Raw genomic sequence first — 19,809 nt, forward strand, 5'->3', positions numbered from 1 at the left:
CAGCCATTTCTTAGAATGAGTTGAAGGAAAAATAAGTTGTTTTGTCCATATTAAAAAATGTTGGTGGTCTTTTTTAAATTAGCTTGAGCTGTTGGAGCAGTGGTGGGTTTTATGTCCGGGATGCTATCCCTGTGGAAACACACCCCAATGTGACCAAATTTATAACCCTTGGAAAAATCTTGGTGGGGGTGATGGAAACTGGGACTGGCTGGGCAAGGAGACTGGGAGGGAGTGGAGACTGGGAATATGAGTCATGAGTTAGAGGAGGCTGGGACTGGTTCAGCAGGGAGAATGGAATTGCAGCCCCAGAGGGAGGAAAATCTGGGATTGGTCAGGCCAAGAGACTGGGACAAGGGCCAGGGAAAGGGGATCCTGGGTCAAAGAGCCTGGGAAGGTTTGAGAGGGGAGATTGATATTGTATGAGCAGCCCAGGGTGAGAGACTAGGACTGGGAGCTAGTGTGGGAGGAGAGACATGGGATGAGGAGCCAGGATGGGGGAACTGAAGTGGCTGGGCAAGGAGCCTGGGGAAAAAGTGTTGGGAGCATGGGTGGCAGATATAAGAGGCTACAGGAGGCTAAGTCTCCCCAAACAGAATGGGGTGCACCTCCCTTTGGCCCTGCTCCCACTCATCCTCTTCCTCATCCATGGCCCTGCCTGCGCAGTGCCTCTTCCCTCCCCTGCCCCACCTCTTCCACCGAGGACCCCCCGCCTGCTGCTTGCACCTCTGAGGAGTGAGCAGTAGCCGGGGGGAGGCCTCAGGAGAGGGGGTGGAGAGGCGCAAGTGGAGTGCGTTGGGGGAGCCTCTGGAGTGGAGGCCACGCAAGAGTGGGACTTGGGGTGGAGCAGGAGTGAAGCATGGTTGGGGCCTCAGGGTGAGGAGGCTGAGTGGAGTGGGCCTTGGGGCGGAGCAGGGGGCAGGCACAGTCTGGGAACTGGTGCTCCCCCCGAACTTCTATGGAGCTTCCAGCACTCACACCCAGCCCTCTCAAATGCAGGAGTCACGCACTGTCCATGGTTGGGAGTGAGAGAATGAGTGTGGGGGAAACTGGGACTTAGACAGTGAGCCCAGAGGGGAGGCTAGGACTGGTTGGGAAAGGAGACTGGCAATGGGATGAGAGAGAAAACTGAGGAGTGGAGGTTGGGACTGGGTAGGCAGGAGAATGGGACTGAGACAAGGATCCTGGAAGGGGAAGAGACATGAGAGGGACTGGTTGGAGGGGACAGGGCAGAAAGGGTCAATTTTGGGTGGGAATAGATAAAAGAATCTATGCCCCTTAGACAATACTCCCCTCCAGAGCTTGTAATGGAACTCAAGGTCCCTGAGGGCCCCCATTCCTCTGCTATAAGCAAATATCTGTGAAAACCACTGGCAAAGTGTCCCATTCCCCTCTACTGCAAGTCAACATAGGGGATGACAACCTACAACTGCTTTTGCTTACCCGGTTAGCTGAAGTGGCAGTGGTTCTAAAGGTTCAATCCGGCTGATGAATTATGTGGATGTTAGTTTTAGAGCTGGTCAAATTTTTTTTGATGAAACATTTTTTCATTTGCTGGTTAGTCACAATCAAAATGTTCTGGGGGATCATGTTGATTTTGATGAAATTACACTGGAAACTGAGCAGGCTTCTGACAGAAGACTCCTGCCTGGTTTCCGGCCAGCTCTCCCACCTGACACGGCAGCCTGCCTGGCAAACTGCAGGAGCACCCCCACTTTCAAATTCCCAGTGTCTCATTGGGCGGGCTGATGGGGAGCCAAGATCCTGGAAGCCCTGAGAGCCCTACTTCCCAGGCTCATGGCTTCTTGGCAGCACAGGCCTCAAGGATCCGCAGCTCCAAGACAGTCTGCCAAGTGGACTCTCTCGGAGTTGGGGCTCTTGTGGCTTAAAAACTGCCCCAGAGCCCAGGCTCCCAGTAGAGCTCGGAGGAGAACAGTAATTCCATTTTCACAGAGAATGTCAAACTTGTTCTGAATTGGAACAAGACCAAGTTTCAAAATCCTCTGAAAATCATTCTCTGCCCATTTCTAGTCACTGTGATACCACACAATGGAGTTTCATTTTTTTCAGTTAGCTTTTTTAAAAAGCTAGGGCATTACACACAAAAAATATATTACAAGAAGCTTATTCAGGTTGCAAAGTCAAGTGCTGTGTGTCACTCTGAAGCCTGGAATGTCTGTTGTGTCAATGTAAAGTGATAGAAACAGCTACAAGCATAATTGAGAGTTCTTTTTGTTCAGACTATCACCAGGTTCAGTCATCACTGGGTTTCACAGTCTGTTACTGTCCAATTTTAAAGTTTTCAGCCATTTTCAGCTTTACAAACTGTACCTGTGCAACATCAAGGCATGTATCTGTGCCACCCCAAAAGCCTAGATCACTGTGGGATCAGAGGTTACTCAGCCAACCACCATCTTTACTCTGTAGCTAATTTGCATGCAACAATTTAATTGGTTGTATGAGGGAGACTACAAAAATGGCAGATTACGTGGCCCCACTGCCATAGATCTTCTAAACCACACAACCAGCACACACAATAACCCCAAACACACACAGCCTCTCACCGCAGCACACACTCCTTATTCACCGCCTGCACAAATCAACAGAAATATCCCAGCACAACTCCCTCTAGATGAATCAACACAATCAGCATACGTAATAATGCCAAACACACACAGTCCCTCACCGCAATACACTCCTCTCATTTGCCACCCACACAATCTTCCAGCACAACCAACCATCCCATACAAATCAACACAATCACCCAGACAGCAACACAACCAGCACACACAATAACCCCAAACACACACAGCTCCTCACCTCACTATAAACCCCTCATTTGCTACCCACGGAAATCCACACAACTCTCCCTGCCCAACACAAGTCCCCCACAACAACACAACCAGCATACACAATAACTCCAAACACACAGAACCCCTCACGGTAGTGCATACCCCTCATTTGCCACCTTCACAAATCAAAACAAATATTCCAGCACAACCTTCCTAGACTCAAATCAACACAACCACCCACACAACAAGTACACACAATAACCCCAAACATCTCTCTGAAACCTAAATATCTGTTGTGTCAGTGTTAAGCAAGGGAAACAGCTTTCAGCATGGTTGAGAGCTCTTTTTGTTCAGAATATCAGTCATCACTGGGTTTCACAGTCTGCTACTGTCCCTCTTTTGAGTTCTTAGCCAGTTTTCGCTTTTTTATCATATGACTTTACATATTACACTTGTGTGATAGCACAGGCTTTCAGCTACTGGTGGATGATGGATACTACTATATATGAGAGGGATCTTATGTTATTGAAATACTATTTTTACCTATTACCTGTTAAACACTGCTCCCCCGACTCCTGCACTATAATTACATCCCTGGTATGAATTAATACTTGGCAACTCAACAAAAATATTAAACCCATGTCCTAGAATTGCAGGGAAGGAGGGATTACTCCAGGGAAACATCAGAAAATACATGTAGAAAAATGAATGAAAATGAATGTTAATGATAAAGTTTGTATGCAGTGTAGCTGTTGGTCCCAGGATTTGAGAGAGACAAGATGGGTGAAGTAACATATTTTACTGGACCAACTTCTGTTGATGAGAGAGACAAACTTTCAAACTCTGTAAAAGCTCAAAAACTTGTCTCTCTCACCAACAGAAGTTGGTTCAGTAAAATATGTTATTTCACCCACCTAGTCTAACTATAAAGTTTAATGCTTTTTCATGTTTGGCTCCCTATTTTTTGTTTATTCCCTATTTTCCCTTTCTCTTTCCAGAAGCCTGCTTAGCAAATGTGAGGTTTGAAAATATCACTTGAGTTTTTATCAAATTTTAGCATAAGGTAATTTGTCCAGTTATAAAACTGGGATCCTCACACAATAAGGATATTCTAGTCCTAGATTGTGAGGTGCTAAGATAATAATGTGACCCATCTAAGTACTGGAGATTAGATGTATTGGATTCCCCAAATATTCACTAATCCTATGTGGCATCTATGGGACTATATAGTTCCCTAATTCCTGCTCTAAGTATGATGTTTCCATAAAAATTCAACACAATAAGCCTTCTTTTGTTAAAATGAATTTTTCATGTGGTTTATCTTTTGCTCTCCTCCTCTCAGGCCATGTCTTCTATTAAGATTGAGTCTGTTGTGAAGGAGAAGAACAGGATGGGAGAGTGCCCAGTATGGGAAGAAAGGGAAAATGCACTTGTATATGTAGATATTAATTCACAGAAAGTTTGCCGCTGGAACTCAGTCACCAATGAAGTGCACAGTGTGTCTGTGGGTAAGACAGTGCTATGCTGAGTCTTAAAATTTGTTTGCTACTTTGTTTCTATACCTTTTAGGTTGTTTTTTTCCCGTGTTATAGTTGATCTATCTCTGCCGTTAGTTGTTTGTATGCAGTGGAGTAGTAGCCACGTCGGTCCCAGGTTAGTAGTTTGTCAGTTAGCAGTGCATGCTGCCTAGTATGGGACACAGCTAAGAGCGCCAATCTCAGGTCAGGCTGCCATAAAACAGGGCACGTACCCCAAACTAGTGGTATAGTCTCTCATAAGATTTCACCAAGCCAGTAACAAATGTGTGCTTCCAAAATGCTATACTAGTTTTTTATGTAGCTGCAGACAGTCCCCTTCAGGCCCTCTAGCCCCTCATGCACCACTCAGAGAAACCAGACTTCTGTGATAAATGATTATTAAAATCAAGAATCACATCTATTAGATTCTTCTCATTCCAAGGAATAAGACACACCCCAGGTCAAAATATACTTCAGCTCTTATCCCCAAACCACGCTGGTAGCCAATTCTTTAGTAACTAAAAACTAAAAGTTTATTAATATATATAAAAAGGAAGAGCATTATTAAGAGGTTACAGTGAATCATATCCATTACAGTTAATTTCAGAGTTTGTAGATCAGGATAATAGCAGTGATGTTAAATCTGCCAGTTTGCAAAAGTCTCTCTGGTTCATTTCAAATATTGGGGTCCTCAGTCCATTGTTCAAAGCTCTTTGTTAGAAATCATAATCCAGAGATGTAGAGCAGGAAAGTGGCAAGGGGATGATGTCATATTCTCCCATTGATAGCTCTCCCCGCCTCCAACCCAGGTATATGGAAAGTTGCTGTCTCAAACATGGAGTCAGGGATGACGTGTTCTACGTGCCCTTGCTGAGTCATGAGGCAGCTATCTACATGCTCTCGGAGGCATCCTCAGGAGGGGACCACTGGAAGAGCTGATTCTTTTTAATGGCTCATCAACCATGGCTGGCTGGTCTTAATGTAAATCTGTCCTGTGGGTGTTACCTAGAAACACAACATGTTCAAGATACAAACACACAGCAAAGATCCATAACTTCATACACAATGATAATACATATAAACAAGATAACATTGTTCAACAAATCACAACCTTTCCAATGATACCTTACAAGGCATACTTTACATAAGATTTATCACAATTGTGCAACAGCGAGTGGTGATATCTTAGTGTACATGTGGTCATCTTTCTTCCTGTACAGAGTCACAAGTAGTTTATAGCATTTCATGCCATCCTTTTACTTTCCACTGAGACAAGTGAACTGTGCTCCTACAATCGTTTAGTATGAGGTGGCCCAAGTCAACAAGACAGAGAATTATAGTTATCAAGGTGGAGGTTCAAAATGCATGGATCACTGTGTCTAAGTCCAAAGTCAACAAGAAAGGGCACAATTTTCCCAGCAGTGGTAGATGAAATGGATTTTTTTCTTGGCTCTGGGTGCTTGAGGAGTTTAGAAGTAGCGAGGAGCCTAGGAGAACACTGAGACTACAAGCTATGTTAATGATCTGAATGGAAGGTAATTGTATAGAGGTGGCAAGTTCTTCAAAGTGCCTCACTCCCCATTCGCATTATCTCAGTCTTTCCTGGATTCAGCTTCAACCAGTTTTTCTCCATCCCATTATTGATCTCAGCCATGCCCTTAGAGAGCTAAGAAATGGCACTGCACATCTAGTGAGAAGGTGATGTCAAGCAGGATATAGAGCCTCTGATATAACATGATCTGACACTCACTGAATTTCTCCCGTTCCCCCTCTCTCCCTTGTTTGCAGATGCTCGTGTTGGCTCGGTGGCCCTTCGGAAGTGTGGGGGTTATGTCATTGCCTTGGGAACCAGATTTGCCTTTTTAAACTGGGAAACGGAATCAGTAACCACTATTGCTGAACTTGAACAGGATAAACCAAACAACAGGTTTAATGATGGGAAAGTGGATCCACAGGGGAGATTTTTTGCTGGTATGTTTCTGATAGGATTTTCACTGTCAATGAAGTAGGACTATTTCTAATGTGTATTGTACTTTTATTCTCTGGGAACTTGATTCTTCAGCTGAGCTTCACTCAGCAATAGGTGAAGTGTGTGAGAATTGGTACTTCTATTACTGCAGAAGTATGGAAGCAGAAAGCGGTGCATGGATGCCTCTGATTGTGTGACAGGTCAGGAGGAGGGACTCACAGTCTAAAGTGGGGCTGACCTGGATGTAGCAAGGGCAGACAGGCAGCCTGGCCTGTCTGGTAAGTGGCCTATGTTTTTGTTTTCTGGACATGTTTTTTTAATTGTGCTTAGTCAGGCAAAACTACAAGCCCTTTACTAGACATGTAAAGGGGCCAGTGAGGGATTTGTATTGGTTGTTGGGTAAAATCTTGGGTCCTTTTGAAGTCAATGGGAGTCAATGGAGCCAGGATTTCACTCATTGGTTCCTGCACCCCCTCAGATTTACATTATAGATTCAAATTAAAGGCCTGATTCTACAAATACTTGCTACCAAACACTGCAATTACTACTGGGAGAAGATCCACAGAGTTGTGACAGTAATTTCTATGCTTGGCAGTGGTTCCAGAATCAGGTCCAAATGTGTTATATCAACTATAGTCTGTCAATTTATTATTCAGTATTTACCAACAATAGTTACTCTAATTTCAGACTGGAGTTTACTGTATTAAGGGTTGATGTGGTCTTAACTTTATTCTTATTTTCTAGTCTCGCAGCAGCCTAAAGTTAGAAAAATAAAAGAGAAATTTATTTTTGTATATATGCTGTTCATATCTGTTTGTGATGAATGGACAATCCCAACTTAAAATTTGGCTCAAATATTGTAAAACAAGCTTTTACAAAATTTAAGACTAATAGAAGGATTTCCGCAAATTAACAACAAAACTTAAATATTCCCCTGAGGCATTAAAAGCTCAATTATTGCAGCAACTTGAAGGTGACTGTAAAAAACAAACAAACAAACAAAAAACCAAACCAAAAAAACCCCACAGCAACAACACTACCAAAACCCCAAGCAAACAGTGAAACTAGCTTCACTTTCATTTTTCAAGTGGAGACATGCAAAAAGTAAACAAGTGAAAGAGCTTAAATGGTGACACGTAAATTAGATTTATAAAAATCTTTCACTTCTGTTATTCTAAGTCTTTATTAATAACCTAGGTAACAATACGTTTACAGTATATGCATTTTAAGTTCAGAGTCCCTTTAGGTAATCAAAGTAATTTGCAACCAGTGAGAAATATGAGTTTGTGCCATTTGCCCTCAAGTTTGCTTTAACTACTTGAGGATTGTGGGTAGAACCTCACCTCTTTGCCATATTGTTGTGATCTTCTAAGGACTGTGTCTGAGCTTTAAATCCCATGAGATTAGTGGAAGCTTGTAAATTGGGATGACTTCCCCAAGAAAGAACTGCTCCTGATCAGATCCTTCTTCCCTGAGTCTTAGAGTACCTCGTCTCTTTCTGTTCCTGGAGTGATTTTTTTCCTCCTCCCATTTCCTCCATATAGCAGCTTTTTCCCAGGTCTTCACCTCATTCCCAGGACCTGATTCTACAATCCCTCCATGCGTGGAACATCTACTGAGTTCAGTGGGAGTTCCATATACCCCAAGGAGAACAGGAGGATGTCATTATTATAATTACCAGGGTGTAAAGATTCTCCAGGCTGTTGTACTTTCCAATCACTGATCCCATTATCCTTTTAGGTACCATGGCTGAGGAGACAGAACCTGGTGTGCGAGCGAGATGCCAAGGTGCCCTCTACACGCTCTTTCCTGATTATTCTGTAGTGAAGCAGTTAGACCAGGTGGACATTTCTAATGGATTGGACTGGTCACTGGATCACAGAACCTTCTTTCATATTGATAGCTTGGCGTATGCTGTCCATGCCTTTGACTATGATGTGCACACCGGAAAAATCGGTACAGATGCTTTTCTTAAATTAGTTTTTAAATCAATGTAGTTTGATTTCCTGCAGCAAGAGCCAGTGAAGTAGATGACAAATTATAAAATTTTCTCTTCACAAATTGTCAATAGACAAAGAAATTCACAATCTATGACACAATTATTTGGTGAACATTTCTTGGAGTCTAGCTTGTTCATGAACAGTTCATTGTGAGAATTCAGAATCTGTTTTGATTGGACAGCTAGGTCAAGTTAAGAGCTGATGTTAAGAGTTGCCCAAAGGAAGCTGTTTACAGTTCACAATCACAACAAATTGTATCAATCCTACAAACCCAATAAACAATGCTACATATTCTTGAGTACCATCTACTGGCACACTTTCTATTAACTCTCATAAAAGATCATACCATATGTTTCTCTTCCCTGATTACAGAAGCATATTTTTAAAATCAGGTTTCCAGTAGAAATGCTCACAAGTATAAATTTCAGAGTAGCAGCCGTGTTAGTCTGTATTCACAAAAAGAAAAGGAGTACTTGTGGCACCTTAGAGACTAACAAATTTATTTGAGCATAAGCTTTCGTGAGCTACAGCTCACTTCATAGCTATAGCTCACAAAAGCTTATGCTCAAATATATTTGTTAGTCTCTAAGGTGCCACAAGTACTCCTTTTCTTTTTAAGTATAAATTTACAATTCTCCACAAATGTTCTGTAACATTCATGTAAAAGCCATGGCTTGGGCAAATATTCCTTGCTTACTACAGTCTTTGCAGAAAGGAGATTGGAGTGTGAGTACAACTGACACAAATTCATTTAAAAACTTGAACATTCAGTGAAACTTTTTTTTGGTCCATCTCATATAGCAGCAATTCAACTGAGACTATTTGTCATGTCCATTTTGATTCAAATAACTGAACTGGTTCCCTTTGTACACTAGTCTGTGAAGACTTTATGCATATATAAAAGAAGTATTTAGAAGTGGAATACAATTGCCTAGGTAGATTTCCTCTGACTATTTCTATAAATTTCTGGTGAGAAGATTTTTTCATGACACCTATCTTTCCAAAATATGGAAGCGCTGTGAGCCTGAATCTCCTTTCATCCTGGTTTTATACTGGCGAATCTCCATCATGGTTGCAAACTAGGGTCCTGATCTTACGTTACAATCCAAACAGGTGTACTGCTGCACCTGAGAAGAGACCCATTGACTTCAGTGGGTCAATGGGACTCCATGTGGGCACAGCAGGCTGCACAGAATACCACACTGGACTGTGGTTTAGGCATGTAATTATCTGTGTCTAATTTTGACAATCATGTCCTTGGTGTCCAAAGCCCAATTAAATAATGAGTTTATAGCTGGTCAATAAGAAGCCAGTCTCTCCTTGTATTAAAGTGGTTTCTTAGTCTTTGTCTGGGAGAGATTATGTATTACCTACATTTAAATTAAGTAGTTCTGTGGTTTGCATATGAAAAAAACACACAGGCAGAGATCAGTTGTGAGTACCTAAAGTAAAGTAATTGTGTTTGTGATAGTCATAAACAGGCCTAGGGCTCATATGTTGAGCAATATGGATAGAACAAATTCTTAAACAGCAAAGATCTGTACTCCTCGCTTGGTAAAAGCACAGGCATCTGAATTCAGTATAGCCTCAGACAACAGTTCTAGTGGCTGTTTATTTTTATCAGTCTAACTGTGCCCCATCAGCCATCTCTAGGCGCATGTACAAATGTTTGTTGTCTGCCTTCATCACAAAAATGAGCTGATTTGTTTGTAAGAGCATTTAGGAGACTGTGGAAGATGTTAAATAAATTTGTTAAATTAGTATATGGTACCTATCGCTCTCAGTGCTGACTTCATAATTCCTTCTACAGCCTGCTGTAAAGTTTTGTACCAATTAGAAAAGGAGGAACAAATGCCTGATGGAATGTGTATTGACGCAGAAGGGAAACTTTGGGTGGCCTGTATTGATGGAGGGAGAGTGATCCGTATAGATCCTGAGACAGGTAAGCCCTCACAAAGGTGAACTGGAATTCTGTATTAAATAACCCAGTTTCAGGATGGGAATCACCTGTGCCACATGCATTGCTTGAGGCAGGCTCCCTCTGTTCCATTGGGGTTGGCTTATTTTGTATTAAGTGTTCTGTTTGTGGCCTACTCTGATAACAGATCATTTCCCCTGGGGAGTAGGCACAAGAAAATGGCAACAACCATAAACTCATAATGAACTGTCAACTTCCATAAATCTAACTCATTGCCCTCCTTCAAATCCCTCCTTAAAATTCTCCTTTGCCATGATGCGTACAAAAAAACTTGGCAACAGTTAGACTGCTGATGTGCTGAGTCCATAGCCTATCATGCTGACCAATAGTGTCTCATTGTTTCCTTGTACTCCCTGCTCTGTTTGTCTCCATCTGTTGTCTCTTGTCTTATACTGCATGCAGTTCTGGTCACCTCATCTCAAAAAGATATATTCATATTAGAAGACATCTAGAGAAGGGCAAAAAAATGATGAGAGGTATGGAACAGCTCCCATAGATTCATAGATACTAAGGTCAGAAGGGACCATTCTGATCATCTAGTCTGACCTCCTGCACAGCGCAGGCCACAGAATCTCACCCACCCACCCACTCCTACGAAAAACCTCACCTATGTCTGAGCTATTGAAGTCCTCAAATAGTGGTTTAGAGACTTCAAGGAGCAGAGAATCCTCCCTCAAGTGACCCGTGCCCCATGCTACAGAGGAAGGCGAAAGACCTCCAGGGCCTCTTCCAATCTGCCCTGGAGGAAAATTCCTTCCCAACCCTAAATATGGCGATCAGCTAAACCCTGAGCATATGGGCAAGATTCACCAGCCAGATACTACAGAAAATTCTTTCCTGGGTAACTCAGATCCCACCTATCTAATATCCCATCTCAGGGGATTAGGCCTATTTACCATGAATATTTAAAGGTCAATTAATTAACAAAATCACATTATCCCATCATACCATCTCCTCCATAAACTTATCGAGGATAATCTTAAAGCCAGATAGATCTTTTGCCCCCACTGCTTCCCTTGGAAGGCTATTTCAAAACTTCACTCCTCCTTCACTAAACTTTCGTCTAGGAGGAGACATTAAAAAGACTGGGACTGATCAGCTCGGAAAATAGATGACCAAGGGGATATATGATAGAGGGCTATGAAATCATGACTGGTGTGGAGAAAGTGAATAGAGAAGTGTTATTTCCCCTTCACATAGCACAAGAACAGGAGTCACCCAATGAAATTAATAGGCATCAGGTTTAAAAAAAAAAAAATAAAAGCACTTCTTCACACAATGCACATCAACCTGTGGAACTCATTGCCAGGAGATGTTGTGAAGGCCAAAAGCATAACTGGGTTCAAAAAGAATTAGATAAATTCATGGAGATTAAGCCCATCAGTGGCTATTAATCCAGATGGCCAGGGATGCAACCCCATGCCTAGGGGCCCTCTAAACCTGACTGTCAGAAGATGGGATGACAAGTCCTGTTCTGTTCATTCCCTCTGAAGCATCTGGCATTGGCCACTGTCAGAAGACAGGATAGTGGGCCAGATGGACAATTGATCCGAACCAGTATGGCCATTCTTAAATTCTTATATTGATGTAAGCTTTTTGGGTGAGGGATCATCTTTTTATTCTGTGTTTGTACAGCACAGAGTACAATGGGGGCCTTGTCCATGACTGGGGCTTCTAGATGCTATGATAATACAAATAATGAATAGTAAGAATGAATAATAACAAGTAAAATGTGCAAAAAGAAAAGGAGTACTTGTGGCACCTTAGAGAGTAACAAATTTATTAGAGCATAAGCTTTCGTGAGCTACAGCTCACTTCATCGGATGCATCGTAATGCATCCGATGAAGTGAGCTGTAGCTCACGAAAGCTTATGCTCTAATAAATTTGTTAGTCTCTAAGGTGCCACAAGTACTCCTTTTCTTTTTGCGAATACAGACTAACACGGCTGCTACTCTGAAACAAGTAAAATGTGGAATCATTCAATGGTAGTCCTTCCAGTCCAAGTTCAGTCGTGTCATGGATACAATGCTGTATTTTGAATTTGCAAACAATGAATGTTGGGTGTGATTGCAGAAGAAGATGGGAACTGGATATGGGCCATGATTTAGCAAAGCTCTCATGTATGTGCTTCAAGTTAAGCATGTAAGAGCCTTGTTGAATTAGAACCAAAGCCATTGAAGTTTGTAAAATTTTGCTTTAAATGAGAAATTTTGGAAATGGAACCTTAATTATCTGTGAGTTGCACAAAGGTTTTATGATGGCTTCCGAAGACCATGAGAAAATACTGAAATCATGGAGCAGGTTGAAACGGTAAAAATGAAGCTTGGCTCCATGAAAGACAAGTTTAGAATTGGGAAGCTGAGATCGGTGGGATATTTTGAAGAGTTTGGAATGCTTGGTGTTGCTGTACCCAAGGGGTTTGAAGAGATCATCTGCATTAACTGAAGTTTGGGATGAATGCTTCCTGTCTGTCACACACAATTACTGTTTGTTACTCCGGCACAATCTACCACTATCCTGTCTCCTCGCGGTCCAAATCCCTCCTAAAAACTCACAGGAAGGGAATAAAAACAAACCTTAATAAAAAAGTCAAAGTTATGCTTTTTCCAGGCCTGAACAATCCTGTCTTCCTTCTGCTTATTAGATGGTAAACTGTTGAAGGTACTAGGGACCACAGCCATCTTGGAAATCACTCGACTTTAGGAATCTAAATACCTTTATGGATCTGGGCCATTGTGCATTATCAAGAGCTGAGAATGTTGCCAGCGCTTAATAAATAATAGTAGTTGCTATCAATGTTAATTGGATACTGAGGCTTTAACTATGAGTTAAACATCTAGGATCAAGTCCTCAGCTGGTGTAAATCGGCACAGCTCCATTGACTTCTGGGAGCTATATTGATTTACACCAGCGGAGAATTCTGAGTCCATATGTGTTTGTTTCTCTATGGGCATCTTTACACAGGGATAAAAACCCAATAGCTGGTCCAGGGCAGCTGACTTACCTTTGTGAACTTGGGCTCTGGGGCTGAAAAACTGCTGTTTAGACATTCGGGCTTGGCTTGGAGCCCAAGCTCTAGGACCTTACAAGGGTGGAGGGTCCCATGGCTCAGGTTCCAGTCTACGCAGCAATTTTTAGCTCTGGAGCCCAAGTCAGCTGACCTGGGGCAGCCATGGCCACGCTGCGAGATTTTTATCCCTGTGTAGATGTACTCTTGGTCACTTGGTGATGTAATACAGAGTTAAGGGAAACAGAAACTTTGGACCAAAGTCAGAAATGATGCAGATGGTTAGATTTCAGTAAACTGGCATAATCTATGTGCCAACAGGGCAGACTGGTGGGATTGTTGCAGGAAAGGCAACCAGCAGGAGACTGTAAGAAGGTGTGAGGAAAAAGCAGACTCACCTTCTTTATTTTCTGTTTGTTGCTTCTCCTGCTGCAAACCCCACCCTTTCAGCCCCTTGGCAAATAAGTTACACTCACTCACTTGCTCATGCTGTTTTACTGATGTGTAATATCCACCTCCCATTTATTCCCCCTCTGAATTTGACCCAAAGTGTCCAGTGTTGGGTACTCTATGGTACAGTCCATTATGTTTGCTTTTTAAACTTGCAATTGATTTAAGAGTCTCTTCAGTGCTGAAACACCTTAATGACATGCTGTTTCAAGACTAGTGCTTCACAAACACATGGCCTGCCATTTTCTGATCTCACCGCACATACCCTAGTACTGCCTGCATTTGAAAAAGGAAATGGAGCAGCGTGGAGACAGAGGACAGAAGCTTTGCTAAAAGTAAAATGTAAGAAATGGTGCCGTCGAATCAATTCACCATTTCCCCATAGTCTGTCCTTACGGAAACTGCTTCTTTCTGATGGGGAAACACTATATTCATATTGTAAAAGGCTCAGTCTGACAATCACAGTACTTGCTGTCCAGTTGGTTAACAGCAAATTACAGAAAGTTTAAAGTAAGTAAATATATTTTCCTGTAGGGAAAAGAATCCAGACTGTGAAGCTGCCTGCTTCAAGGATCACCTCCTGCTGCTTTGGTGGAAAAGATTATTCAGAAATGTACGTGACTTCTGCCTATGATGGGCTAGACAAGGCATCTTTGGCAAAGGAACCTCGAGCAGGGGAGATTTTCAAGGTGATTGAATTTTCTTTCAATTAAAAGATTTAAACATTCTAGGTTGGTTAGTGCTGGTTCAAATCTAGCACCTCTGCCCCCAGATTTAAATGCAGCTGTGATCCTCATGGTCCTGGACTTTTATGTCCTTTATAGTTGTTTGTTCAACCTTTTGGCCCTTATTTCTTTTTATATGTTGTATCAGTTTTGCAAATATCACTCTTTTTTTCTATTGTACTGTCATAAATTATGTTAGTTCTCTATTTTGAATAATGCCAGGGTAGCTACATTTTTACAAAACAACTTAAAGTTTTTTTATTAAAACCCAATGACAGCAGGACAAAAACATATTAAGAAATGTTTCTTTAGTCCCTTACAAGTGGGTGACATGTTTCAGCTAATTAATTATTACATTTCTAGCTATAGCTAGTGAATTCAAAACTACTCTCTCTTTGTTGGTCATTTTGTTTCACCTTCAGATGTATTGAAAAAATATTTGCTGGGAGAATAGAACACAATTCACAGATTGCAATAAGAGTCAACACTTAGACCTTGCCAATGCTTTCAGTGGCATGTAGGTTACTTGTAGCTATGTGTCATGGTGAATGGTAGGCTGCATCAAAATTCACTGAGGTGTGTAGCTACACGTGAAAGGCTCTGAAAGGCAGCAGGGAAAGCCTTCTCCTGCTAGGGACAGCCTAAGGGAAAATGGCACCCTGGGCCTACTTGTATTTTGGTGCCCCAGCCCCCGCTGCCTCCCAATCCATTCATCCATTGCCCTTATCCTCCACTGCCTCCCGGGCTCCCCATCCATCCCCTCTAGCCCCTGCTGTCTCCCTGGGCTCCTCACCCCACATCCCCATCGCTCCTGGATCCCGGGCTCCCCCTCATCATCCCCAGACCCCACTGCCTCCCCCACCATTGCTCAGAGCTCCCTTCCACGACCTCGCACCCCAGACTCTTCTCCTGCCCTGCTCCGTGTCTCTTGATCATGGTGCCCCCCCGCTCCCACGCATGGCACCCTGGACAGTCACCAATGTCGCCCACCCATAAGGCCAGCCCTGTCTTCCGCTGCCAGAGCCTTTCACTATGGAGAGGAAAGTCTTTGGCAGTGGGACACTACACTGCTAACAATAGCATTGTAGATGGGGAGGCAGAGCTTGGGTGTGTAGAGAGCCGTGTAGGATATATACCCTACAACTCAGGTGTGCCTGTACTGTGCTCACCTAAGCAGTGCCTTACCATCTGCACTGCTAAGTATACTGATGCTAGGTGGGGATGCAGTGTCTGTACTCTATGCACCACCACCAGTGTAGACTTACCCTTAGAGAATGACAATAGCATGAAATGGAAGGGTAGTTACTGTGCTGCAGGAAGTAAAATAAAAGTATATCATCAGTCTGGAGCCACTTTGGCAGGATAGTCCAGTGGTTAGGACACGAGTCTGGGATCCTTGAACCCCAGATTCAATTCCCTGCCCTACCACAACCTTCCTGTATGATTTAGAGCAAGTCACTTAGCCTCTCTATGCCTCAGTTCTCCAACTGTAAAACTGAGAGAGTACTTTCCTATCCCACAGGGGTATTGTGAGAATAAATACAGTAAAAAACACTCAGACCCTATGGGGGCCATATAAACCCTAAAACAGATAGTTTGTAGAACAGGAGAATTACTGAGTTGTGTTCTATGATCTGGAATCAACCTTAGGGTTTTGTCCTGCTGCCAATCACTGTGATATCTGTCCACCTTTTGTATAAAATCTATTAGCAATTGTAAAGTCCCCACTGAACTTACTGGAGTCACTAGGCTCTTCTCCTCTTTCAGATTATAGTGAGCTCTACTTGGGGGTAGAGTTTTTTTAGGGATGTGGGAAGGCTAATAAATTATAATGTGAGTGTTCTGGTTGCATGAGATATGAATGCTTCCAAAGCAATCAATTAGAGAGTGACCTTTTTTTCTTTTTCTTTTTAAACAGGTAACGGGCCTGGGTGTGAAAGGAATCCCACAATATTCATATGTTGCTTAAATATTAACACTTTATAGCACACAAAATAAATGCATAGCCCATGCAGGAGCCGTTTTGAATAGGAACCATTCATTGAATTGCAAAACTATCTATCTGAAGATTTTTCTATGCACCTTTTGGAACTTAGGACTAATTTTTTCTTCTCCATGTTTGGCTCTACAGCATGGTACTGGAGTGGAATTTTAGCAGACACAGATAAATAGGGTAACATTAGAAGTGAAAACAGATTTTCAGAATATGTAGGTTTGTAACATTTCTTATGCTCTTGCATAAGCCTTCTTTATTATTTACTCCAGCATTCCTAGTTTAAAAAAAATTCTTATGCCCAGTTCTGCCCTGACTTACTTATGTAGTTCTGAAGACAGAATTTGATTTATGTTTTCATACAACAATGATGTAACTGTGATAAGATATGCTCTGATTTACGTTACTTTTTCAAATACGTTGACTTGAACCTGACGGAGGTTCTGCTTTTGGATTTCCCATAAGGGTCTATTTTTAGCAGTCCTATTTCTCCATTTTGAGTTATTTATTTTGCCCCACTGAACCTTTTGTCCTTTCACTGTCTTTATTTCTGTCTTGTCTTTTTAATTGAGGCCAAATTCTGTGCAGTTGAAAATAAACTGTGATCATGTTACAAAGTGCATTTTGAAAAAGTTCTTTTGAAACAAAAATTATCCTGGGAACTCTGTATGAATGTGAACACACAGAGTCAGCATATACTCAGGCCTTGAGATACAGGCTTACCCTATTATATTGCTGAATGATGCTCTATATAATCTCTCTGGTAGAGAGAGAGAGAGAGAGAGAGAGAGGGAAGGAGGATGGATGGCCACAGACAGACACACACACTTCATTGCTTTTGTTATACCTTCTTTCCCTCCCTTCACTCCTGTGGCAGATGTAGCACCTCTTTTCCTCCACTACTTAGTGTCTGTTCCTTCTCCCCCATATTCCATGTTCTTTCTCTCTCTTTTGCCATATTCTCTTCCTCTCTCCTTCCCTCTCTCCATTCCACTAATTTCACTCTTTTACCATCCCCCTATCTCTCTTTAAAGGATCCTCATTGCATTGTATATCGAGTTCAAAGTTCTTGTCCTTGTCTACAAGGCTCTATATCTCTGCCCAGGTCTCTCACTGCACTACCCCAGCCTCTTCCCTCTCCTAAAATTGACTGATTTCTCCCTGTTTCTCCCACACAAACATCACTGTGCCTTATTCCATGCCACCACCTATGCCTGGAATGCTCTCCCAGAATCTGACCTCATTAAAATCCCTCCTAAAATTTTGCCCCTGCCACAAGGTATAAGGAAAAAGGAGGCGAGAAGAATAATTGTTTGTAGGAAGTCTGCTTCAAGTACCTGAGTCAGGGCATAATCTTATTTATTTAATGCTGTCCAACTGGCTCCTAGCCCACCATTTGTTCTCACCCTCACTTAATTGTAGGTTGTAAGATCCTTGAGACGAGAACCTTGTTTAATTAAATGTTGCTGTGAGGAACCTATTATGTAACTGGACACCATACAAAGAATAACAACATACCCTCATCAGAAATGCATCCGATGAAGTGAGCTGTAGCTCACGAAAGCTTATGCTCAAATAAATTTGTTAGTCTCTAAGGTGCCACAAGTACTCCTTTTCTTTTTGCAAACATACCCTCAGTCTGTCTCTCAGACTGCTACTCATCACAGAAAGGAAGGTGGGAGACTTGGAAACTCAACACTAGGAGTCTTGGGAGTTGGGGGTGGGAACAGAGATGGGTCTCTTCCATATAGGAAATCCATAGCAATACATTCTAGGTCAGATTTTTTTTCCTCTTCCCCTGGATGAGAGGGACTTCTGGATTCTTCACTCTATCCCCAGTGGTGGCTGTCAAGAGCCAGGGATGATCAAGTGAGCAGCGGACTTCTCTTTCTATGCAGGCAAAGGCTCAGCCCTCAGCCTGCCTGCAGTGAGCAGGGCATGCGTGCAGCAGCAGCATGAGGAAGCAGCATGCCTCTTCTTTCTAGCATGTGCTTCCATTGCCGGGATTGCAAAGGGACGGAATGGGAAACTAGTGCACATTCAATCAGACATCTGAAGAAAATCAGTCAGCTCACCAGCCTGGCTGCCTGGTGTCCCGGCCTGGGCTTGGGTGAATTATAAACACTTGATTGTGCTATTGTATCATTTTTCCATTTCCAAATGTGCATCAAAATGTCACATATAATAATTCATTATACAGGGCATGGATATTGAAGTGATGTTTAAAGTCTGATGTGAAAATAAAGCGCTCTGTATAGCTATGAAGTTGACTGACTTTTTTTGTCATGAGTTATTTCAAGGATCAAAGCACCATGGTACAATATCTATACTCACTCATGAATACAAAGCCATTACTGAATGACACCATTTCTTGTTCTCAGCAGGCCTTACTTATTGTGAAAGAATGTTGATTGTTTTTCCCAGGCACTGCAATGGTGTAGCATTAGCCGAGGGCTCCTAGGATTTCATAAATTGTGAATCGCACCCCAGGAGTGTCAGGCTGGTGAAATGCACCCAGGAAAATTTCTGGCAGCTGGAATACTGTAACACAAATGATAGCAACCCAGGGGATTCTCTTGGCCCTTCCTGACATCAGATGGCTTTTTATACGCTCCATCCGAGAGAAGACCCTATCCCTCTCTCCTACACTTACACAGCAGTCAACTCTTCTAGATGCAGGATCTAGTCATACTGCAATGGTACAGGAAATACAATGCCATTAAAAAAAAAAACAACAAGTTAAAGATCAGCTGTGCCTGTGAGTCATAATTTTTCATGTGTACTAATAATTTTGGACCAGATTGTGCCCATCAGACTCTGGCCCACAGTAGGGGGCAACGTAGAGCTATGTGGTCTCAGGAGAAGTGCCAGGTGCCATTTGAAGAGGTATCTGGCACACAAGGAAAACTTGTCGCTATACCACCTGTGACAAATTTCCTGTTCTACCTTGGTGGGTCTTGTGCTTATTGGTGGATTTGCTTGCCTTGGAGCTTCACTGCAGCCTTCAGCTTGGCCGTTTTTCTGAACCCACAGTCCAGGTTGACTCCTCCTGTGTCTGACCAGGAGTTGGGAGGATTTGGGGGGAACCCAGGCCCGCCCTCTACTCCGGGTTCCAGCTCAGGACCCTGTGGAATGCAGCTGTCTACAGTGCCTCCTGGAACAGCTGTGTGACATCTACAACTCCCTGGGCTACTTCCCCATGGCCTCCTCCCAATATCTTCTTTATCCTCACCACAGGACCTTCCTCCTGGTGACTGATAATGCTTGTACTCAACCGTCCACGTTCTCACTCTCAACTCCTAGTGCCTCTTGCTCCCAGCTCCTCACACGCACACCACAAACTGAAGTGAGCTCCTTTTTAAAACCCAGGTGCCCTGATT

At 42.7% G+C, this 19,809-nt stretch overlaps 1 protein-coding gene across 4 annotated transcripts in view; it reads left to right on the top strand.

Annotated features, from left to right (window-relative positions):
* LOC119862421 (regucalcin-like) overlaps window positions 1-17,943 on the top strand; it is a 30,488-nt gene extending 12,545 nt beyond the window's left edge. For all 4 annotated transcript variants that reach the window (XM_038419135.2, XM_043495682.1, XM_043495649.1 and 1 more), the window contains 6 exons: window positions 4,132-4,297; window positions 6,095-6,277; window positions 8,016-8,231; window positions 10,086-10,217; window positions 14,246-14,400; window positions 16,355-17,943. In XM_038419135.2, coding sequence (XP_038275063.2) covers window positions 4,135-4,297; window positions 6,095-6,277; window positions 8,016-8,231; window positions 10,086-10,217; window positions 14,246-14,400; window positions 16,355-16,405 — 900 coding nt within the window. In that variant the 5' untranslated portion in view covers window positions 4,132-4,134 and the 3' untranslated portion in view covers window positions 16,406-17,943. The remainder of the gene's footprint in view (window positions 1-4,131; window positions 4,298-6,094; window positions 6,278-8,015; window positions 8,232-10,085; window positions 10,218-14,245; window positions 14,401-16,354) is intronic.
* The last annotated feature ends 1,866 nt before the right edge of the window (window positions 17,944-19,809 follow it).

This window comes from Dermochelys coriacea, chromosome 1 (assembly GCF_009764565.3).
Source record: "Dermochelys coriacea isolate rDerCor1 chromosome 1, rDerCor1.pri.v4, whole genome shotgun sequence".
NCBI classification, from domain to species: Eukaryota; Metazoa; Chordata; order Testudines; family Dermochelyidae; genus Dermochelys; species Dermochelys coriacea.